At 46.7% G+C, this 24,643-nt stretch overlaps 1 protein-coding gene and 1 pseudogene across 5 annotated transcripts in view; one reads left to right on the top strand and one right to left on the bottom strand.

The window, feature by feature from the left end:
* Positions 1-24,643, bottom strand: part of LOC122926156 — a 354,925-nt pseudogene that overhangs the window by 250,214 nt on the left and 80,068 nt on the right.
* The window catches only part of PPP1R12C (protein phosphatase 1 regulatory subunit 12C), a 104,009-nt gene that overhangs the window by 56,406 nt on the left and 22,960 nt on the right, over positions 1-24,643 (top strand). For all 5 annotated transcript variants that reach the window (XM_044281702.1, XM_044281701.1, XM_044281700.1 and 2 more), the window contains exons 4-9: positions 2,934-3,093; positions 3,180-3,324; positions 3,681-3,755; positions 4,251-4,339; positions 5,610-5,749; positions 7,884-7,972. In XM_044281702.1, coding sequence (XP_044137637.1) covers positions 2,934-3,093; positions 3,180-3,324; positions 3,681-3,755; positions 4,251-4,339; positions 5,610-5,749; positions 7,884-7,972 — 698 coding nt within the window. The remainder of the gene's footprint in view (positions 1-2,933; positions 3,094-3,179; positions 3,325-3,680; positions 3,756-4,250; positions 4,340-5,609; positions 5,750-7,883; positions 7,973-24,643) is intronic.

Raw genomic sequence — 24,643 nt, 5'->3', positions numbered from 1 at the left:
AATAACGGAAGTGTTGGAGCGGGCACATAAGGCTGGGTTATTGTAATACGTTTAACGTCAACAGATGCCAAACTGTGGTATCTATCACCATAGAAATCCTTTGTAAAAAAAAAAAGGATACGTTAACATATATAAACGTATACTTTTTTTTTTTCTCAGGACTCGGCCAGATGGAAAGCGTAGTGTACAACACGTAATCTCGCACATGTGCTGTGAATAGACCTGTCAGCACCCACATGGTGTCCTGGCATCGGCCTCACAGAACACATTGCGGATGCGCTGACTGTTCTTTCCCTGGGGCATGCGCGAGATTACGGCGCACCAGGCATAGGAGGTCAGGGATAAGGAGTGAATAAATTAGCAGTGGGGCGGTCCTGGGCTCAGCGAGAAGGGTGCGGCTGGGCTCAAACGGGCAGAGGGCTCCTTATTTAGGTACTTTACATATTAATAATAGCGATTTTATAGACAAATTACAAGACACAGGGCAGTAATACTAGTATATTGTAATATAAATCATGGCGACTGATGTGGTCATGTTAACAGCTCAGACAGTGAAATATTGGTGACAGAATCCTTATAATAGTGTTACAAAACTAATTTATTGTAATAGTTTTTGCTCCGTTATTTTAGTAATTTTGCTGAAAAGTAAACTTTTTCTGCCATAACTTTTTATAAAAATAAAATATATCCTTGTTATTTGAACCCCAGACATTCTGTATAGGAGGTAAGACTTTTATCACTATACTGTTTGTATGACCACTAGACTATATTTTCTGTGCTTAAAGGGCTTCTGTCACCCCACTAAACCTTTTTTTTTTTTTTTTTGCTTACTTATAATCCTTACACTGCGATTTATGGCTACATGATCAAATTAATCATTTTGGTCCTGTAGATTTAGTTTAAAACAAGCTTTTAAAATATGCTAATTACCTTGCTGCCAGCAAGTAGGGCGGCTACTTGCTGGTAGCAGCTGCATCCTCCGATCGTAAAGATGCCCCCTCCGCATTGTGATTGACAGGGCCAGGGAACGGAATCGTTCTCTGCTGGCCCGGCCTGTTTGCATTTAAAATCTTGCGCCTGCGCCGCAGCCGTACCTGTCTTCAATTGGCGAATGCGCACTGAGAGGCGGCCGCTCGCTCGGCCGCTCTATTCTCAATGCGCCTGCGCCGATGACGTCACATCTGCGCCTCCCAGTGCGCCTGCGCCAATTGAAGACAGGTACAGCCGCGGCGCTGGCGCAAGATTTTAAATGCAAACAGGCCGGGCCAGCAGAGAACGATCCCGTTCCCTGGCCCTGTCAATCACAATGCGGAGGGGGCGTCTTTACGATCGGAGGATGCGGCTGCTACCAGCAAGTAGCCGCCCTACTTGCTGGTAGCAAGGTAATTAGCATATTTTAAAAGCTTGTTTTAAACTAAATCTACAGGACCAAAATGATTAATTTGATCATGTAGCCATAAATCGCAGTGTAGGGATTATAAGTAAGCAAAAAAAAAAAAAAAAAGGTTTAGTGGGGTGACAGAAGCCCTTTAAGCTACAGTTTAACAATTTTAGTCAAGCTTGTGCTTTACAGCAGAGATTTTCTATGTGTAAGGTGGCTGCTTACTGTACTAAAGGTATGGGATTCAGATCCCACAAACAATTGTAAAATAATTTTTATAGTAAAGTTATGGCAAACAAAAGTTAACATTTTTTACTTTCAACTTTTATCTGTAAAAATCATTTTTTTATAAAAAAAAAAGTAAGCCAAAACAATTACTGTTTTTGTAACATAGTATCATATCACAAAACAATATTTTGTATCCCTGTAATCATAATATGTACAATACACTGAACTCATTAATTACAGTGACTGGTAAATGGTGCAATTTTGTTTCCCTTCATTTCAGTAATATACCACTTAATATTAGCTTTTTAGGCACAGAAAATGCAGCCCTTCCAACAGTGTAGTGTAATGGTAATTCTGCCTGCCATACAAAAGGTCTGGGATTTAAATCCCAGTAAAGACATGTAAAAAATAAGTCTATGTGCAGGGAGAGGGCCCTCCCCCAACCTATATCCAGCTTCATTAATATTCACTGCACTGATGTGAATACTAATGAGCCAGACAGGTCCCTTACTGCACTACAGCCCTTAGTGACTTACAGATACATAGTATCATGTCTGGAATGATCTCTCTAGCTGTCCTGTATGCATTAAAGGGGTTGTCTCATGGACAGTGGGGGCATATCGCTAGGATATGCCCCCATTGTCTTATAGGTGCGGGTCCCACCTCTGGGACCCGCACCTATATCGAGAACGGAGCCCCGCAATTGAAGGAGGGCACACTGCGCATGCACAGCTGCCCTCCATTCATTTTCTATGGGGCCGGTGAAAATAGCAGTCAGCCCCATAGAAATGAATGAGAGCGGGGGCAGCGCATGCACGGTACGCTCCTATTCACCTCTATGGGGAGTCGGCTTGGTGGTGGCCGGATTTCCCAGTGGTGGGATCTGCACCTATAAGACAATGGGGACGTATCCTAGTGATATGCCCCCATAGTCCATGATGAGACAACCCCTTTAATGAGCTATATTAAGGGCAAGTAATCTGTATTGTTCCAATTAATGCGTGCTGGAATCTATAGTCTCCGGGGACGTATGCTGCCGGGTTCACTGTCTATTTATAGCTAGAATGATTAAAGGAATTTACTAAAACGGCATGTACATCAGTACAGGCTATAACATCTGAGAAGTGCTGCATATTCCAGGTTTGGAGATAAGTAGGAGGTGCGAATAAGCATAAGCTTGTAATGTGTGTATCAATCTGACATTACAGCAGGCTCCAGAGATGGTGAAAGAGAACCCCGAGCATTACTAACTGTATATTATCAATAGGTTACAGGACCTTTCTAGGCTTCTACTCAACCATCTTATGCATTGTGATCATTGCAGGCATCGACATTGAGGTGGCCAAGAGGGAAGAGGAGGAGGTGATGCTGCAGGATGCCCGACAGTGGCTGAATGCAGGGAGAATAGAAGACACCAGGCATCCAAAGACCGGGGCCAGTGCCCTGCACGTGGCAGCAGCCAAAGGCTACATAGAGGTCATGAGGTAATCCAGTTAAATAGGAGGTCATTCTGTACGCAGCGTGTCTGGAGCTGGCTATTAAAGTCCCCCTGTCCATACTCTCCAACTAGGCTTCTTCTTCAGGCCAATTTTGATCCAAATGTTAAAGATAAAGATGGCTGGACACCCCTGCATGCCGCTGCCCACTGGGGAGTGGAAGAGGCCTGTCGACTACTGGTGGAGAACTTCTGTGACATGACCTCTCTCAATAATGTGGTAAGACATGATTATTCCTGTGCCTAGTTTTTGTGGGTTCCCCTCCTCCTGAGATGGTCTTGTAGTGCTTATTTTTCTATAAAACTCCATAGCAAAATCCAGAAATCCACAAACGGATATCCTGACTCAGTCTGTGGTATGATAATTACTATTTTCGGGGAAAGATGGTACTTTTTTTTTCTTTTTCTTTTTTCTTTTATAAACCTGTAGGCTATTATTTACTGCTACATCAGCACGTCAATTGATGGTGAAGATTGTCCACTTATCTCCGCACGGATGGCTGCTTTTGGCCTTGCTTGTCTTGTATTGTCGTGTTGTGTGCCGTGCATCCTTCTCACAGGACATTCTGCTTTCAGGGTCAGAGGCCTTGCGATGTTGCAGATGAGGAGGTTGTTAATCTTTTAGAAGAGCTGCAGAAGAAACAGGAAGATGTAAGTAGTGGTCTAATCTCATGGACGGCAACCTTATAACATGCATCTATCTTGAGAGAGGGGCTGGGGGCTGATTGACGAGGACTCGTCCTGGAAATTAAGCAGTCTCTACCATCCTAATAAAAAGTCACACCCAGTCTCACTTGCTACCTGGGTGACTGTTTTATTAAAACAAGCTTGTTTAGTATAGCAGCGTATAATTGACCCTCCTATTATATGCCCTATTTGGGGCATGCAGAGCTGAAGAGCCATCCATCAATGGCATCTAGCCTCACTGATGGCTCTGCTGGTCCAGGATATCAATGTCCAGCAACCAAGCCTCCTGTTAGGTCTCTCTCAGGTGGGCCTGTGTACTCTATTATAGGTCAGAACCCACTTATATATAGTTAGAAGATTGGTGTCAGCATGGATTTCTCTATTATTTTTTTCTCATTGGAGCAAAAATTACTGTGAGCAGACTTTGATCCCACTAATACATTTCTGTTGCCTTTATAGTTGCGGAGCGAAAAAGAGGCAAATCTTAAAAGAGCGGTTATCGACACAGGCATGGACCAACAGACTGTAAATACAAGTAAATACAGGAGGTGAGTTATGTTGTGGGCCAGGTAAGCTTGGATAGAGATTTTAGGACTGTGCACACACATATTGCACATTTTCCAGCACAGAATCTCCTAGCTGACGTACAGTAAAATACATCTGAATGATGTTTCATAAACCCCCAGTTTCATGCTGCAGAATGAAACCTGCGCTGACTTTTATTTTCTCCTGCATTTCATGTGGCTTTTACAACCTAAGCATCATTTACACAACAGTTTTGTTTTGCGGTTTGCAAATTGCGGATCCGCAAAACATGGATGCTGTCCGTGTGCGTTCCACAGTTTGCGGAACGGCACGGACAGCCATTGATATAACTGAGTGCTGTCCGCATTTTTTGCGGCCCCATTGAAGTGAATAAGTCCGCATCCAAGCTGCAAAAACTGTGGCTCAGATGCGGACCAAAACAACGGTCGTGTACATGAGGCCTTATGCAAAGGGGGAAATCTGCTGCAGAATCCACATACATAATCTTTCATAAAGAAATTAAGGCTTCTCCCATCTTGATAACCCCTTCGAAGAGTGATTGCCACTCGTCTGGTGTCTTTTGTCTTGTGTTTGAATCATTTTCCAACGATATAGTATATCTGCACATGAACAGCTGTTGTCATTCAGAGTCTCAGTATTCATTAGTGATGCAGCCCATGTTGGTATACTACATGGTGAAAGTTGATTGGCCTATCATGTGACCTCACATAATTGTGTATGCATTGGTCACTATTGACTCATTCAGAGAAGAACACCTCTTAGAGCACCGTCCTGAAATATGGCTCATTGGAGCAGTAAAAATGTAAGAGATTTGCTCCCATATGTCATAACATTTATTCCCTTTCTTTATAGCTGTTTTTTGTAAATCTGCCGATATTTTTTATTACTGTCAGATGCTGTCCTACATCACTTCTGGTTGTTCTACTATTGCTTGGATCTTGGAATAGTTTTACCTTTCCATGTGACTCCATGTCCTCATGGTTAGATACAGCTCTTCCTCCTCTGTGTTGCACATATGACACAGCTGTGATCTTCACACTGTTATTTTCATCTTCCTGTCAGCACTTTGCTGTATCTGCTGTGAAAGTAATAAACGACTAGTCCAAGACCTGTGCCGCAGCCCCTGCAATCGGCGCAATCCTAGCAGGGGTGCTGTGCTGTAAATTCTGGGATCTCCTTGCATGAACTTCAGCATAAAATGAATGGTAAAAGATTGCAGCGTCAATGCTCTTGATACTGAAGCAGCTTTGTTTCTGCTGATGCTGATTTTAGAAGCTCTGTGTGCCGAATGAGCAGCAAAGAGAAGATATCTGTGCAGGACCAGTCAAAGGAGAGGAAGACTCTGGGAATGATAACTGTTGGCGATGAGGAAAGCTCTTCCAGCTCAGAAGAGGACATTGGCTCCACCAATGGTAGGTGAATGAAAATCCTGAATTACTACTGTGAATTTATTTTTCTATTTCATAAACTTTACATTTTATGTTGCATTTTACCCATGTGCTTCTGTGTAGTTATTTTAAATAATTTTATTTTTAAGGACCTCTTTGACGGCTCCTCTCTGAGTTCAGAATGGAGATCTGCCCTGTAAGGACCTGTTCAGTTGCGTTTGAAATCTTAGGCTACCAGAGCTCACTGTATTAGGTTTTGCTGGCTACAACCGTGTACTGCCAGACCCCCATTGACAGGTGGAGACTGGACACTTTCCGGCATATATCCTTGGAATCGGCCAGACAAAAACTGTTGGTGCAGCTCTTTTTGTCTGGCCGAATCCCGGCACATTTGCCAGGGAGCTGCTGCATCTCTGCCGACTCCCGTTATAGTCTGAGGATCCAGTGGTACATGGTCTGATATGGTGAGCCCCGGTAACCACCTCCTCAGCCGGATCATTCTACTGGATTCCAAAAGCAACTGTGAACGGGGCCTAAGAGTGGTTTCTGCTCTGGTGGACCGGAGCCATTTTTGTATTGCACTGGTGGCTCTACTTCTCAATGGCTGCTATATAATATTACATTTTCCTTGCGGCATCTGCTGCAGTTAAAATGTCTGGCTGGCCATGGCTTTCGCTGGTTGCTGGGAGAAAATATGTTTGCAAACTGAATGGGCTTCAAATAGCAACAGGAGATGGTGCCGCACTGCTCGGCATCACCATCTTTTGTATTCTAGATCTCCCAGTCAGATATAGCAGACAACTGAAAATTGTCCATGGCTGAGCATCGCAGTGAATTAAATAGGTTGCAGTGGAGTACTACTCATATCCCTGGAATGGCAGAAAGTACTCTTTGCTTAGAAAAGTTAGTTATTGTGCCTATTATGGCTTTGAGGGTTCTGACACATATGTAAATCGACCTAATTTTTATTACCTATACATTGTACTTTTTATTAGCTATAAATGGAGAAGCATTTCCAAACAATATGTAAGCATGATATAGCGTGTAGTATTGGTTTCTAGACTGTTGAATGCTGCCATCTACTGGCTGAAATGTTTAAAACCCTGCGTTTATTTATAGTGAACCTATTCATTACGAATAGGGTTGTCACGATAACAAAATTTTGATTCGATTTCGATACCATAAAAAGTATTACGATACTAGACACCACGCAAAAAAAAAAAACTCCAAAAAAGCTGTGTGCATTCCGCATTTTATGGAACGCCTGGCCCATAATTTTTGTGGGGGGACAAGGTGACTAAAGTCTAATCTTTTTAAAAAAAATATTTTATTAGTTTGGACTTTTTGGACATGGCGATATGTTTATTATTTATATATTTTATATGTAAAATTGGGAAAGGGGGTGATTTATACTTAATATTTTGGTGTGTTTTTTACTTTTTTTTTTTTTTTATATATTTTATTTCTATGTAATAACCATTTCCCCCCCCTTACTGGCTAGAACCTGGTATCTTTTGATCCCTTGTCCTATTCACCCTAAAGGAGCTCTTAGAATCTGATCACAGCTCCCTGTCACAGAGGTTGGGTGACGGCTATGTGATTCTGCCGCCGGCACCAGTCTCCTGTATTTATCTTCATTGGTGGCCACAGCCCCTCCTCCTTCCCTCTTACTTGTCATTGGAGGCAGCGGCGGCACAGGGGGAGAGAATCCTTCTCCCCTGTGCTGCTGAGGGAACTTGGCGCGTACTGAGAGCAGCGCTCTCCATGTTCTCTGATAGTAGTTGTAGCAGTAGCGCAATAGTAGCTGCAGTAGCGCAGCCTAGTATCGGTAAAGGGCAAATTCCGGTATCGAATCGACACCGGTACAAAAGTATTGATAATTCGAAACCCGGTGCAACCCTAATTATGAAACTGTATAAACTACAATTTTTTTTTTTATAAGTGGAAAGAATTACTTCCAAGCCAACAGATCAGTGACTGGTCATATTCTGCCTTTTAAGTTAGGAGAGGCCTTTCTTTCCTCTGATTACTTCAGGCTGATATAAAGGTCTCCTCCTGATTGTTTTCTATAGACTATTATTGGTATTGCTAAAGAGTTGGGTTTCAAACATTTTCTGAATGTGACATTTTGCTTGGAAAAAAAAATATCTGTCCACAGATCCTAAAACGAATGTGCAGGTCAATGAAAATGGATTATTGCCAGAGCCACAGAGGAGCACTTTGAGCCCGTCTTCACCTGACCAGAAGGTAAGACCAAGTCTGTTTTTATGGCGTATTTAGCAGTTATTAGTGGTCTTATCCTACTAACCCCTAACACCAGATATTTATCAACGCATACGGTTTTTCTTTGCTTTAGTGCCATATACATTGTATGCCCTATGTGCAAAGAACAGCCACCACATAGGGAATGTGCATCCCTGTAGGGGTGTTCATGCCATTGATTTGTTGAAGTGACTGCCATTGTCATATTCCTCTAAATGGTGCGTGCAGAAATCCATGTGCTTCCCACCAGAACAGCCTCTTTCACTTGTATGGAAATTTCAGTCATTTCCAGTCACAGAAATTTCTGCAGCAAATCTGTCGCTTGTAAACTTGCCCTAAGTAGTGATAGGATGACTGCTCAGTTTTAGATATTCTTAACCAATTGACGTTTGCGCTCTCTGAAAGCTGGATTCTCTCACAAATTCAGGCCCTGTCCATATACCCTTTTACGGTATAAAGACCTCATAGAAGAGGGTGTAATACTATCTGCTGCAGGAGGAACTGCCTGAACCACCATGGCTTTCCACAGTAAAGTTATGCGAGACCCCGGCAAATTTAGCCTCTTGCTTTTTCAAAGGGCATCTATCTACTAAGACAGCCCCTTTAAAGGTGACCTGTCACGTAGTCCATGCAGTCCTGTCTGTTAGCAGCATATTATAGACCAGGATTTGCTGGACAGATTGATGTATAGTTTTGTGCGAAAAGATTGTGTGTGACTTGTAATCTGTTCATTTACATCTCTGCTCTTCCTTTGCTCAGCTCCTTCTGCTCTGTAACATGCTGCCTGCAGATCAGACCGCAAGGTCAAGGTGACAGGTTCCTTTTCGTAAACCAGTATTGTCTAGTAGAGCTGACGACACTGATTAATATTACTGATGATCTGGTGAGAGATGCATTGTGATCTTCTTGTGCCACTGCTGGGACCACTGCTGTGTAATAGAGCCCACATAGTGTATTTGTAATAGCCAATTCTTCTGGCAGGTCCGACAGCGGCATTGTCAATAGTAGGATTGAGCGAACTTGTGTTTAAAGTTCGACTTGCAAGGTTCGGGTTATCTTGGGGTACTTTCACGCTAGCATTATTCTTTTCCGGCATTGAGTTCTGTCCTAGAGGCTCTATACCGGAAAAGAACTGATCAGTTTCATCCTAATGCATTCTGAACAGAGAGCAATCCGTTCAGGATGTCTTCAGTTCAGTCTTTTTTACTTTTCCGGAACACTTGCCGGAATGCCAGATCCGTCATATTTTTTTCCCATTGACATGCCGAGTGTTTCGGCATTGCGGTCTGAGCATGTGTGAAAAAAAAAATGCCGGATTAGTTTTTCCGGATGACACCGGAGAGACGGATCCGGCATTTCAATGCATTTGTCATACGGATCAGGATCCTGTTTGCATGCATTTTGATGGATCAGTCGCTGGAACTGCCTGCCGGAATTCTCTGCCGCAAGTGTGAAAGTACCCTAAGAATTCCGTTATGGATTCCGCTACCACGGACCATAAGTTATAGAAACACAAGTTCGCTCATCCCTTGTTAGTAGTAATTCTTTCAGTTAAATGGAATCTGCTGTGATGACAGCTCATTTAAGTTAAAGCAGCTATATGATGCTCACACAAATTCACGTAAGGCCAAGTTCACACTTCAGTTATTTGGTCAGTTATTTCCACCAATTATTGTGAGCCAAAACCAGTGGTAAAGCCTACTCGGAGATTAGGTATAATGGAAAGATCTGCACCTGTTCACACGGCCGTATTTCTAGGTCCATGGATCGGGTGCAGACCCATTCATTTCAATAGGTCCGCAACCGTAGTTCCGTTCCGCTGCGAAAGAAGATGGATCATGTCCTATTCTTGTCCAAAGAATAGACCTTTCTATCATGGGGCTGGCCGTGTGCGTTCTGCAAAATGCGGAACACACACACGGCTGGTGCATGGATTTGCGGTCCTCAAAACACTTACGGCCGTGTGAATGTAATCTAACTGACCAAATAACTGAAGTGTGAACTTCGCCTAATGGATGTTACTGTTTATTTGGGGCTCTGATCGCTCACAAGCATTGCATGGTAATTCTGTGTGTTCTTAGTCTGACAGGCATTACATGAACACGTTTTTGGCACCTGTACACAGGGCATGCACAGCATTTGACCATGTATTCTAGTTTGAGTTTCTTACAGCTGCTGTCACATAAAGGGTCTGTCAGCCCAGAAGATTAAAGTGGTGGTCCCGTTTCAGGAGGAAACCAGACAAGACAGAAAGTCCACCTGTAATAAAGAAGTGATCATTACTTACCTGCCAGACCCGGCCTTGTTACTTTGGGTCTCCTGGTTGGGATCTGTTTACCCGGCTTCAGGTAAACTAAAGCCTTGTTGACGTCATGTGACTGCTGAGCCCAGTGATTGGCAGCAGCGTTCACGTTTTATTGACGCAATGTCACTGCTGCAGACAGGTAAACAGGTCCCGGCCAGGAGAACCAAAGATGATCACTTCTTTATGGCAGTTGGCGTTCCCTGTATTGTCCTGTTTCAGGAGAAAACCAGACAACCCCTTTAATCAGTGTGTGGAAATAGTCAGATGATCTCATGACACCTGGCGCTTCACTAGTTAATAGGAGGTGTTTTAGTTATAGCTAGGATTGTGTGCTACACATGCCTTACACATAGGGTATATTTGACAATGGCGTCCATCTACATATTGGAACCTATGATACTGATTCTTCATTTATTGGTATGACAAATATCTCTCCACCGCCATCACCGGGTATATGGCACATTGACGTTTAGTACAAAAACCTTGTCCTTTTAGGACATTGCTTCTTTCCTCCATCATTTCATTGGCCACATGCATGTTTCTGTGCAGCACATGTCAACACCTTTTATGGAGTGCTCGCATTTTCATCTTTAAAGTGTAGCTCCTAGTGCCAGTAACATCTCATTTCTGAGAGGTTTGAACATGAAACTTGGTTCCTCTTGTAATGACTACAAAACTGTATTACAGGTTCTTGTGAACTTGTCTGGTAAGGGCTTATACTGACGGATGATAGGCAACCATCCATGGTCCAGACAGCATACGCTCGGACTGCCTTGTGTAGTGGCTTTCTTTGTCTCAAAGAGGCCGTTTAAAGGGGTGTTCTGACCTCGTGAAATTGAAGACCTATCTGCAGAATAGGTAATCTGTATCAGATCAGTGGAGGTCTGATCTCAGCACCCCTCTTGATGAGCTGTTTGAAGGTGCCACGGCTCTCATGCAAGTGTAGCATCCCCTTCAATGTTCACCACTCAGTCCATTTTGTAGTGGTGGTGCAGTGTAGACAGCGCACAGCTAAACATTAAAGGCTATATATACCTTCAGAGCCAATTTATTTTATTTTTTTAATGATTGCATTTTATTCATTTTGGGCTAAAAATCATTTTTTCTATTGGCCTTTATTAAAACTATTCAGCCGTTCTGTCAGAAAAGGTTAAGGCCCCTTTCACACGAGCGAGTTTTCCGCGTGGGTGCAATGCGTGATGTGAACGCATAGCACTCGCACCGAATCCTGACCAATTAATTTCAATGGGTCTGTGTACATGAGCGTTGTTTTTCACGCATCACTTCTACGTGGCCTGAAAATCGCAGCATGTTCTATATTATGCATTTTTTCACGCACCCCTGGCTCCATAGAAGTGAATGGGGCTGTGTGAAAAACGCATTGCATCCGCAATGGCTGCTAGAGATGTTAGTAAACATTCAGTTTTTTTATCGTGCGCCTGAAAAACGCATCAAAACGCATTGCACTCGCTCTGAAAAAACTGACTGAACTTGCTTGCAAGATGGTACGAGTTTCAATGAATGCATCTGGACCTAATCTGCTCATGCTCGTCTGCAAGGGGCCTAACTGTCTTGTGTGAATCCTATTTTCACTTTCACTGTGTGTCGTCAATGAATAAACCTGATCTCTAAATCTCTAAAAGATCATAAACACTTGAGGTGGATTTAGACGGGGCAATAATCGGGCAGATAATTCAAAACTAACATTCTTGCAAACGCTCGTTCCCATCATTGGGTGCAGCTGATTACCAGATAAGAGTGAAACATCCATTCATTGGATAAAACTATTGTTCATGCAGGCAACTAAATTATTGTTTCTGGGCAGGAGCTCGTGCTTTCTAAACAGAGCGCTACTTAAACAATGCAGCTGTCTGAGGACGAAGGATCGCTGTAGCCATCCCTCATTCTCCTACTGTGGAGGTGATCTCTGCATGTAAATGTAGCTCTTCACCTCCATTTTACGAGCAGCTGACTGTCGGTGAAGGAACGCTTCCTTCCTGACAATCTTCTCCTCTGCAGGTGTAAGTGCACATTTATTTAAGCCATATTTTTATCAGTAAGATCAGGGTACTTTTCATACTGGCGTTTTTCTTTTCCGGTACTGAGTTCCGTCACAGGAGCGCAATACCGGAAAAAAACTGATCAGTTTTATCCTAGTGCATTCTGAATGGAGAGCAGTCTGTTCAGTATGGATCAGGATGTCTTCAGTTCAGTCCCTCTTACTTTTTTTGGCCAGAGAATGCTCTGGCTCTCCGGACAAAAATCCTGAACACTTGCTGGATTTGGCATTAATTTCTATTGAAATGTATTGGTGCTGGATCCGGCATTAAAATTGCCGCATTGACTGATCCGTTCTTCCGGTCCGCACATGCGCAGACCTTTTTTAAATCTGTGAAAAAATTAAATACCGGATCCATTTTTCCAGATGACACCAGAAAGACAGATTCGGTACTTCAGTGCATTTGTCAGACGGATCCGTCTGACAAATGCCATCCATTTGTGTCCGGATTGCCGGATCTGCCGCAAGTGTGAAAGTACCCTGTGACTTGAGCTTTAACGAGACACAGCTGAGCTGCCTGATGGGACACAATAAAAACACAGAGCCTGCAACTAGAGAATCTCAAGGCTGTGCAGAGAAAGTGACTAAATTTTTAATAAAGACCAATTGAAATGTATTATTTATTTTTTTTCCCCCTTTAAGCTCAAAATGAGTGTAAGGCTACTTTCACATCGGCGTTTTGGCTTTCCGATTTTGAAATCCAGAAAAGGATCTCAAAACCTCGGCCAAAACTGTTCAGTTTTGTCCCCATTCATTGCCGATAGGGACAAAACTGATCAGTATGCATCGGTTCCGTTTTGTTGCATTTTGTGTCTGGTCTGAAAAACTGCGAACAAACTGGATCCTGTATGAAATGCAATGTAAGTCAATGGTGCCGATCTTCTTTTTTTTTTTTTTTTTTTCTCGTTACAGAATAGTATGTTCCGTTTGAATTTAATGCAACCACATATGAACGCAACAGATGCATAATTAAACTGATCCGTTTTATTCAGATTTTGAGGTCCTTTGCCGGATCTCAAAACCTGAATAGAAAATGCTGATGTAAAAGTAGCCTAATGAAATAAAAAATTGCCCCCAAAGGTGTCCATAGCTTTTAAAGAGGACACAGTGCTCGCACAAGCAATGTGGCCGCTTCAAACAGCCGATAAACAGGGGTGCCAAGAGTTTGACCCCCACCATTCTTATATTGATGACTTATCCTGAGGGTAGGTCATCAGTATCACAAAATTGGAATGCCCCTTTATTTAACACATAATGTCATACTCTACACTTTTATGGGTTTGACAGTTTGTGTTAAATTGGAGCTACACTTTAAAACCTTTTTTTTGGGCTTTGTATGGAAGACTTGGAGAGCGCTTCCTGACGCTGGGTGAACGCTTCAGTTTGGCGCTCTGTCACATTGTGCTTATGTTGTATGATAAATTTGCTGGTTCTGGATCGATCTCTCTTCTGTCTTTGTCTTTTCCCTCTCTGTCTCTAACCACTTTTCATTTTCCTCCTCCCGCCACCTTGTCCCTTTCATCTGAGGTGACTGGTTGGTCTTTTTTTTTTTTGTTTTTTTTTCTTTTCTTACACTTGTGCTGATTTTTATTTTATTTTTCTCTCTATTAATTTTCCTCTCCATTTCCCTGGCTTCCCTACGTACTCCCTCCTACTGCGTGATTCTGTGTGCCTGCTTGTGTGTCTCCTTCCATCCCGCCAGCCCCTTCTCACCTTTGTCACTCCCATTTTGCCCCTTGCTGGACCAATAGGTCCCTCCATGTGGCGTCAGAGCTTGCGCAAAACCGGCATCATTCTGGTGCCCCAGAGAGGCCAAACGGCTGCGGTGAGCAACATTTGTCTTGTTTGTCCTGTATGCCTGTGCGTGTTCATTTTGGTTTTTGTGTTGTATTGTTTTTTGTTTTTTTTTCACCCCCAGTTCTTTCCTTTGTTACCCGGTTATAAAATGTAAAGAAATACCCACATATTATACAGATTCATTATAAAAGTTTTCCTGTCAAATATTCTTTTTTTTTTTTTTTGTCTGTGGACTATAAAATATAATGGTTTTGTTCCTTTAGAGTATGGGCGAGTTGTAAGGTCCATTCATACATATCTTTGTGCTTTGGCAGATGTGGGATATGTATGTACTGGACACAGAAGTATAGCATCAGACTTTGTGTTAACGTGTACCAATACGCCAAAAACGTGTCCTATGTGAAAGGTTTGAATTGGTGGGGGTTCAAGAGCCGAGACCCCCACTGATTGTTAGAATGAGGAGACAAAAAGAGCCTCGATCTCGTCCCTACTGAAGTCCTGTCTCATCCTTAAACCATTGGGGCTCGGCACTTGGACCCACCCTTTTAATATGTGATTGACTTATCAAAACTTTTGCCAAAGTACTGGTACAGTTAAACATTTTATTTGGAGACTTCACCCTTTAAATAGTTTTTTTTCTATGTTAATCAATTACGGCATATCCATAAGATATACTGTAAATGTCTGATGGAAGCTGGGCTGACCCCGACTGACAGCTAAGGCTACTTTCACACTAGCGTTCGGGTGTCCGCTTGTGAGTTCTGTTTGAAGGCTCTCACAAGTGGCCCCGAACGGATTCCGTCCAGCAGTAATGCATTCTGAGTGGACGCAGATCCGCTCAGAATGCATCAGTCTGGCAGCGTTCAGCCTCCGCTCTGCTTGCAGCGTTCGGGTGTCCGCCTGGCCGTGCGGAGGCAAGCGGATCCGTTCAGACTTACAATTTAAGTCAATGGGGACGGATCCGTTTGAAGATGACACAATATGGCTCAATCTTCAAACGGATCCGTCCCCCATTGACTTTCAATGTAAAAGTCTGGACGGATCCGTCTGAGGCTACTTTCACACTTAGAATTATTTTGTTTTACAATATAATGCAGACGGATCCGTTCTGAACGGATCCACCGTCTGCATTATATGAGCGGATCTGTCTCAGACGGATCCGCTCTGAAGGCAAGTGTGAAAGTAGCCTAAGATGTATGCGCACCTTAAAGGGCTTTTCCAGGGGATAATTTTATTTTAAAAAAAAAAAGGGGGGGGGGGGGGGACTTAAATGGGAGGTTCATTACTCACCTCTTGTTTCTGCTGCTCTCCACTATCTGCTCCTGGGCATGACGCACAGGAAATGGACTGCCTGCTCAGTGATTGGCTGGCTGAGACAGGAAGTAGAGAGCAACAGGAACCAGAGCAGTGTTGCAATGGCAGGGGAGTCATTTTTATTTTTAACCAATTTCTGCCTTTTTTTTTTTTTTTTTTTTTTTTTTTAAGTACATTATTCCCCTGGAAAGCCACTTTAAAACTAGTGAAACAGCAGTCCAAACCACTTGATATACATTTTTTGTTCATCCATATTTGTATATCTGAATGAGTAGTAAAACGGGACCAAAATGCTGGCTGGAAACTAACATTTAGTGACCTGTGGAACCTATTGTATCAGTGTACTGATCAGTGCTCATCATTCATTGCATGTGTGCAGTGGTTTATCCATGAAGGACCTGTCACCTCTCCTGACACGTCAGTAGCCATATGTATTCCCTGTAAAATGACTCTTATGGAGCATCATCTCTTAGAACTCTTAGTTCTGTTGTCCCTCTGTTATTCCTTCCGGAAGTATTTGAATACCTACGGCCCTTTGTCAGTGGAGTGTGTCACTACTAAGTCTGGCACTGGCCATTCAGTGTTGACTATGTCGGACTCTGTAGAGACCCGTCCTATTGAGAAGGGGGATGGTTATACCTGTCCAGGAGGAATAACAGAAGAACGGTACAGTGCAAAGTTCTAAGAAAAGATGCTCAAGAGTTATTTCATGGGGAATACAAGTGTCTGTGCTGACAGTTGGAATTCAATGAATCTCTGATCCAAGATCGCCTTCCTGCTTTATTTTTTGCGTCCTCTTCATTTTCTATCATTGCATGCCATAAAAAAAATTCCCCCAGCCTTATATAACTGCTACTTTTTGTACCATACATTTTCTTTTTAATATCCTAAGCACTAACTTTCATCTAGAAAAATCCTGTCTAGCGTTAAACTCCTCCATACATCCCTCTGAATGCCGTGTGGGGCTCCAGCCTCGGCCATGCTTCATTTGTTTACAGTGGGACAGTATTTTGGAGCAATATGTGCTAAACTGTCGTGCATGGCTTGAATCAAATTTATTAACACATTAATGCTTTTCCCTCTCGTCCGACAAGAGGGCATGGCTTAGCGGATATGAGTCGTGGCATAAGTGGTGGTTTTTGGGAGTAAACTGAGCTGGCCATACACATTTGACCGGATTCAGCTGATGCACTAATGCAGGGGTTCACAACGTTTTCTGGGTGGGGGCCACATTGTCAGACTGAACCAACGTCAAGGGCAGAAAATAAAATGTAAAGGGGTATTAACAACTGAAATACTGTATTTATGGCAAATTGAACATACAGTATATACCATTAATGTCTAGTTACAATTCCAGGACTCCCATCTAATGAGAAAACATGAAAAATACATGTGAGCAGCCACAAGACATTGGCATACATGTCTGTTACCAGATGGTTGGGGGCTACACAGAATGGTATCAAGGGCCGCAGGTTGTGCACCCCTGCACTAATGTAATGTGTGAGAAGCTCCAGATTCTCCCCGGACTGATGTCCCCATAGAATACACATACATGTTCGGCTTGGCTCAATGTATGAGGAAGCTGGCAGGGAGTTGGCAGAATGCTGTTGGCATATGGGCAGCTTTAGTTTACACTCTTATTACACAGTATTCGTGGTAGTAAATATGCCCCAACATTTCCAGCTTTTTGAATAGGTTTATCCAGAGTACAGCTTCAACCCATTTACCCCATCCATGCTGACAGTCTCTTTAAAGAGCAACTCCAGACACAGATATTTCAGAGGAGTGTAACGTGGGTTCTTCTCCTCCCTCCTTTCTCAGTCATCGCAGACCAGAGGGGATGGTGAACAGGGGTCATGAGAAGTTTAGGACATGCAAAAAAATAAAATCTATTTTCTCGCCCATTTTCCTTGGGGGACACAGACCTTGGGTATAGCTCAGCTCCCTAGGAGGCGTGACACTAAGTAAAACTGTTAAGCCCCTCCTCCATCAGCTATACCCTCAGCCTGGAGATAGAGGCTACCAGTTTTAGCTTAGTGTCCAAGGAGGCAAGACACTCCCTGCTACTGCAGGGCTGTTTTCTCCTTGTTATTTTTACTTTTTCTTCTAATTTTGTTATTTTATTTTTTCCTAGGGATACCAGAGACGCATTAGACCTCTCTGCTCTCCCGGGGTTGAGCTGCGCCAGTGCCAACTTATCTGCACTGCTGCCTCCCCCACAGAAGCAATAGGAGGATCTGGGCAGCAATGGCTCCCCTACATCCCGCCAGCTAGGGGGTCGCCCGCACGCCAAGCCCCTCTTCCAGCTTCCTGCCACTGCGGTGCCAGTGGCTGAAGGGGCGACCCTGCTGGAAAGGACTGAGGGTGAAGACGTCGGACGGTGAGATGGCTATTCCAGCCCATACCCCGTCCCTATCTGCAGCATCTACCCCTCTGGGTAAGGGGGGCACCCGTGGTCGCTCATTCTGAGCGCTCATCTGCAGGACAATGCAGCACAGCAGCATCCTCAGCACCCCCACGCCGTTCCCCCCCACGTTGCTATCTTTCTCCCCCCCCCTCCCCCTCATTCGGGGCTGACTCCATTTTTCTCTTCTCTCTCTCCCCCTTCCCGCCGAGAACGGGGGGCGGGGCTTAGCGGTCCCGGCAGGGGGCGGGGCTTACGCGCGCGTCATTTTGGGGGCGGAGCTACGTTCTCCTTCACAGGAGACATTTCAAGCGCTGGAGGGGGCAGAGCTTGTTCCCCGTGCTTTCTGCTGAGGTTTCCCGCGCTTCCTCACTCCTGACAGGAAGCTGGGACACGGTGGGGGACTCTAACCTCCTGTGTACATCGCTCGGCTTCTGTGGGCGCTCTCTGCTGCTCTCTGCTGCTCACTGCTGTTCACTGCTTCTCTGCTGCTGCTGATCTGGGCCATCTCCTGACGTTCTTCTGAGGCACTGGTAGGACAGTTAACCCTCTCCTAACCCTCCTGGTCATAGCTGCTATAACCCTTTGTGGTCTCTATATTAGAGTACAACCACACTTCAGCATGTCAGATCCCACAGGTGCCCCCAAACCCTGGTACCATGCCTGTACCGCCTGTAAGGAACTTTTTCCGCGTGGGCAATCTGAGCCGCATTGCCTTGCATGTCAGGCCCCGGTGCAGGGCCCGCTTCCCGCTGCGCCCCCCGGTGCCTCTGAACCCCCTGACTGGGCTAGGTCTCTGTCTCAGGCGGTGGAAAGCCTTACACACGTAGTGGGCCGTCTCGTGGATAGACCGCCTCTCCCGCAGGCTGCCACAATCCCTGTCGCACCCGCTGGGACTACCGTTTCTGCCGCCCCCACTGGTTCCCTGCCTCCCAGCGAATCTTCCAGGGCCCGGCATACTCAGAAACGTTCAAGGGTTGAGCGCACATCTTCTCCAGATGCTTCGCTCTCTCCGCCATGCGTGCGAGCTCAGTCAAGTCTATCCTCTCAAAGGGATACGCTTTCTGAGGGAGAACTGGCGGATTCGGACGTGGACATGGACTCAGAGCTTCCGTCCAAATTGGCGTCCGCGGTGGGGCATCTTGTCACTAGCATCCGTGATACCTTTCAGCTACACGATGACCCCCCCAGCTCTGAACAGGCCGGCGTGTCCTTTCTCCGCCCCAAACAGGCCTCCAAGGTTTTTCCCATACACGCTGATTTTTCTTCTGTGGTATCCAAGGCTTGGACTCGGCCTAACGTCCGCTTTATTACACCCAGAAAGCTGGACATTTGTTATCCCTTTCCAGCGGATTCTGTGACCACGTGGACATCCCCGCCTAAGGTTGATCCTCCCGTGGCTCGCCTGTCCAAAAGCACTACTATTCCTGTACAGGACGGATCTTCCCTCCAGTCTGTTGAGGACCGTCGTACGGAATCCCTCTCCAAGGCCATATTTACTGCCTCTGGTTCGGCCCTTAGACCGGTCTTTGCCTCCGCCTGGGTTGGCAAAGCGGTCTCTGAATGGGGTTTGCAACTGGAACGGGAGTTAGGGTCGGACGTCCCTGTTCAGGACCTCCGTTCCTTAGCCCAACTAATTGTTCAGGCCGGAAAATTCGTCTGTGAGGCCTCCCTTGATGCGGGTGCCCTCATTGCCCGTTCCTCTGCCCTGGCAGTTTCTGTCAGGAGGGAACTCTGGCTGAAGGTTTGGGCGGCGGACGCCGCTTCCAAACGCTCTTTGGCCGGCCTACCATTCACGGGTTCCCGCCTGTTCGGAACCCGTCTGGACGAACTTATATCAGAGGCCACGGGTGGGAAGAGTACTCACCTCCCCCAGTCCAGGCCAATGGGCGCCCCCCGTGGTCGCGCTGGTTCGTCCCGTTTTCGGTCCTTTCGCAAGCCCACCGGGTCTAGACCCGCGGCCAGTTCTTCTTCCTCTGGCCCAGCCCAGGATAGACGCAAGAAGCCGTTTTTTCGGACGCAACCTACCTGGCGCAAGTCCCAGCCTGCACGGGCTCCCACAGGCCAGCAGCCCTCTGCCTGAAGGTGCGCCCCCACCCACCCGGGTGGGGGGCCGCCTTCTCCTATTCAGGAACGTATGGCGGGCCCACATCTCAGACGCATGGGCGCTCGAGATTGTATCTTGCGGATACAAAATCGAATTTGCGTCCATTCCGCCAGACCGTTTCTTCCGATCCCGTCCTCCGCGAGATCCCGTACGAGTGGCCGCATTCTTCGCGGCCATTCACTCTCTAATGGACAAGGGTGTCGTCGCCCCCGTGCCTCCGACGGAAAGGTTCAGGGGGTTCTACTCGAACCTCTTTGTGGTTCCCAAGAAGGAAGGCTCAGTGCGTCCGATCTTGGACCTAAAACGCCTGAACCGTTTTCTCCGACTGCAGAGATTCCGGATGGAGTCTCTCAGGTCCGCAGTGGCCTCCCTGGAAAGAGGGGATTTCATGGCCTCAATCGACATTCAGGATGCATACCTCCACGTTCCGGTTGCTCCATGTCATCACCGCTTCCTGCGCTTCGCGGTGGGGGACGATCACTTCCAATTCGTCGCCCTTCCCTTTGGTCTGGCGACGGCTCCTCGAGTGTTCACCAAGGTCCTGGCCCCTGTCTTGGCCCTTCTACGTTCAAGAAGTGTTTTTCTTCTCCCATACTTGGACGACATCCTGGTCAAGGCACCCTCCTTCTCTCAGACATCCCGCAGTGTGGAACTCACTCTGGAGACCCTGACGCGGTTCGGTTGGATTATCAACCACCCCAAATCTTCCCTTACCCCCTCCAGACGGCTGATCTTCCTGGGGATGCTCCTGGATACAGAGTTGGCGGAGGTCCGCCTTCCGTCGGACAAGCGTCTGGCCCTTCGCGGGTCGGTTCGCAGTCTCCTCCGCCATCACCGCCCTTCCCTCAGATCCAGCATGCGGTTGTTGGGAAAGATGGTTGCCTGTTTCGAAGCGGTGCCGTTCGCACAATTCCGATCCCGCACCTTTCAGAGGGCAATTCTGTCGGCCTGGGACAAATCACCGAGGAGTCTGGACAGGACCTTTCTTCTGCCTCCCCTGGCTCGGGCTTCCCTCGGCTGGTGGTTGCATATCCCTCTAAGGGGGAAGTCCTTCCTTCCACTGAACTGGCTGGTGATTACCACAGATGCCAGCTTACGGGGGTGGGGGGGGGGGGTTTCCCTCCCCGGTCCGTCCAGGGCGTTTGGTCTCTATCGGAGTCCAGACTTCCAATCAATATTCTGGAACTGAGGGCGATTCTTCTGTCCCTCAGACACTGGACCCATCTGCTGAGGGGCCACCCTGTTCGGATCCAATCGGACAATGCCACGGCTGTGGCATACATAAACCATCAGGGAGGCACTCGCAGCGATGCAAGAGGTGACCCTCATTCTCCTCTGGGCGGAGACGCACGTGCCGGCCTTCTCTGCGATTTACATCCCGGGGGTGGACAACTGGGCGGCGGATTTCCTCAGCCGGTCCACCATCGACCCGGGAGAATGGTCCCTGCACCCAGAGGTGTTCGAAGCCCTTTGTCTTCGCTGGGGTCGCCCCGACGTGGACCTCATGGCCTCCAAATTCAACCACAAGGTCCCCCTATACCTGGCCAGGGCACGGGACCCGAAGGCATACGGCGCCGACGCGCTCGTCCTTCCGTGGCGCGAATTCTCCCTTCTGTACGTCTTTCCTCCTTTTCCCCTCCTGCCACGGGTTCTTCGGAGGATCGCGGCAGAGGGCGTCCCCGCGATTCTAATCGCCCCGGATTGGCCCCGCCGGTCTTGGTACGCCGACCTAATGTTGCTGTTGGCAGACGCACCGTGGCCACTGCCCTCCAGGGAAGACCTTCTCTCTCAGGGACCGATCTTCCACGAGCATTTAGGCTCGCTACGTTTGACGGCGTGGCTATTGAGACCGCCGTCTTAACGCGACGGGGTTTCTCCGCGGACGTAGTCCGCACCATGATCCGGGCTCGTAAGCCCGTATCCTCTAGGATCTACTATCGGGTTTGGAGGTCCTATCTGGGGTTCTGTGAGTCCCGGAGCATCCCACCTCTCCGGTTTTCTCTTCCCACAATCCTGTCCTTCCTCCAGTCGGGTCTGGGGCTGTGCCTCAGTTCTCTGAAGGGTCAGATTTCGGCGCTGTCTATTCTTCTCCAGCGTCCCCTGGCCCCTCTAGGGCCAATTAAGACCTTTTTACAAGGGGTGGCTCACTCTGTTCCGCCGTACCGCCCTCCAGTTCCTTCCTGGGACCTGAATGTGGTGCTCTCGTCGCTCCAATCAGCCCCCTTCGAGCCTTTACGGGAGGTCTCCCTTCGCCTTCTGTCCTGCAAGGTCATCTTTCTTGTGGCCGTCACGTCTCTCCGACGGGTGTCGGAGTTAGCGGCTCTTTCTTGCTCCGAACCTTTCCTGATCTTCCACCAGGATAAGGTTGTGCTTCGGCCTGTCCCGACTTTCCTGCCAAAGGTGGTCTCCGCCTTTCACATCAATGAGGACATCGTCCTTCCGTCGCTCTGTCCCTCTCCTTCCCACCCCAGAGAACGGGAACTGCACCGTCTGGATGTGGTCAGGGCGTTGAGGATTTACTTGGCGGTCACCGGGTCCTTTCGGCGCACGGACTCCCTGTTTGTGGTTCCGGAGGGTTCGCGCAAAGGGTTGGCGGTCTCCAAGGTGGCTATTGCCCGTTTCATTAAACTGGCGGTGTCTGAGGCTTATCGAGCCAAGGGCAGGCCTCCGCCTTTTGGCGTCACTGCTCATTCCACCAGAGCAGTCGGAGCTTCCTGGGCGCAGAGGCATCGGGCCTCGGCTGAACAGTTGTGCAAAGCAGCCACTTGGTCCTCTCTGCACACTTTCACAAAGTTCTATAGGGTGCATACGCATGCATCAGCGGATGCTGCGTTGGGCCGCCTGGTTTTGCAGGCAGCGGTTTCCTGATGCTCTGGTGGTGTTCCGCCTTGGGTTTGTGGTCCCTCCCTTCTTGGACTGCTCTTGAACGTCCCAAGGTCTGTGTCCCCCAAGGAAAATGGGCGAGAAAAGGAGATTTTTGTATAACTTACCAGTTAAATCTCTTTCTCGCTCTTCCTTGGGGGACACAGCACCCACCCTTCTGTGTTTGGTTACAGGGTTATGGTCTGGCGCCCCGTTGGGTTGCTGGCTGGTTGTTTCCGTTATTGGTTGTTATCCTTTCACTACTTGGACACGCAACTGGTAGCCTCTATCTCCAGGCTGAGGGTATAGCTGATGGAGGAGGGGCTTAACAGTTTTACTTAGTGTCACGCCTCCTAGGGAGCTGAGCTATACCCAAGGTCTGTGTCCCCCAAGGAAGAGCGAGAAAGAGATTTAACTGGTAAGTTATACAAAAATCTCCTTTTCTGAATTCCCTTTGGAAGAAAATGTTAGAAACACAAAGGAAGGGGGGGGGGGGGGGGGAGTTATTATTGCTGTCCTTTTCATATGCTAGTCTAACAAAATGCAAATTCTCTGGAAAATGCTCCAAATGTAATAAAGGGGTGGTGCAGTGCTAGTATATTGATAACCTGTCCTAGGATAAGTCATCCGTATCAGATCAGCTGTGTGAAGGGGGCAAACGCTGCGGCTTCCCTGTTTCAGTGCATGTCATGTAACTGGTAGCGGCGGTGCAGTGTAATTCCACCTGAATGGGACCAGCAGCTGTAATTGGGCTACTTTCACATTAGCGTTCAGGGCTCCGCTTATGAGTTCCGTTTGAAGGCTCTCACAAGCGGCCCCGAACGCATCTGTCCAGCCCTAATGCATTCTGAGTGGATGCGGATCCGCTCAGAATGCATCAGTCTGGCACCGTCTGTCCTCCGCTCAGCAGGCAGACACCCTAACACTGCTTGCAGCGTTCGGGTGTCCGCTTGGCAGTGCGGAGGCAAACGGATCCGTCCAGAGTTACAATGGAAGTCAATAGGAGCGGATCTGTTCGAAGGTGACACAATATGGCGCATTTTTCAAACTGATCCTCCCCCATTGACTTTCAATGTAAAGTCTGGACGGATCCGTCTGAATACAAATCACACTTAGAATTTTTTAGTGAAATATAATGCAAACGGTTCCATCTGAACGGATACCATCGTTTGCATTTTAGGAGCGGATCCGTCTGTACAAATACCAGACGGATCCGCTCCGAACGCAAGTGTGAAAGTAGTTTTACACTGCTCTGCTGTGACAAGCTAGTTGGCGTGCTGTTAAACAGCGAAGAGGCCGCAGCGCTCACCCAAGAACCATGGCAAGTAACTGATCGGTGGGAGGGCCTGGAGCCCCCTGCCGGTCTGATATTGAGGACCTCTTCTTAATTCAGGCCTTTTTTTTTATTTTTTTATTTTTTTTTTTTTTTAAATAAATTTGGCTTAATCTTGAAGTCTGTACAATAAAAAAAAACTGCTAAATTCTGTTGGCCTTCATACCCTGTTCTGCTAAGCCCTGCCCGCTTTCTTTGAAAAAAATGCTCAGAGGTATAAAAACTCCAAAAAGTCAGATTGATTTTAGCTATTGACACCAGAAACCTGGCACAAAGGCCACAATTCATTTGCCCCATAGCAAGTTCCATAACTTTTTTTTTTTTTTAGAATGCAGGGAAGAAACTGTATAGACACAAAAACCCTTCCGCTCTCTCTACGGAACCTGGCAGCGATCTAATATCCTTGAAGACTGCCATACACCCTCAGGTGTTTGTTGTGAGACGTTCTGCAGGGTCTCTGTCCTTATCCTTCCTT

Source organism: Bufo gargarizans, chromosome 2, assembly GCF_014858855.1.
Source record: "Bufo gargarizans isolate SCDJY-AF-19 chromosome 2, ASM1485885v1, whole genome shotgun sequence".
Classification (NCBI taxonomy): domain Eukaryota; kingdom Metazoa; phylum Chordata; class Amphibia; order Anura; family Bufonidae; genus Bufo; species Bufo gargarizans.
The sequence above is the reverse complement of the archived record's forward strand: the minus strand, read 5'-3'. Positions and strand labels throughout refer to the sequence as shown.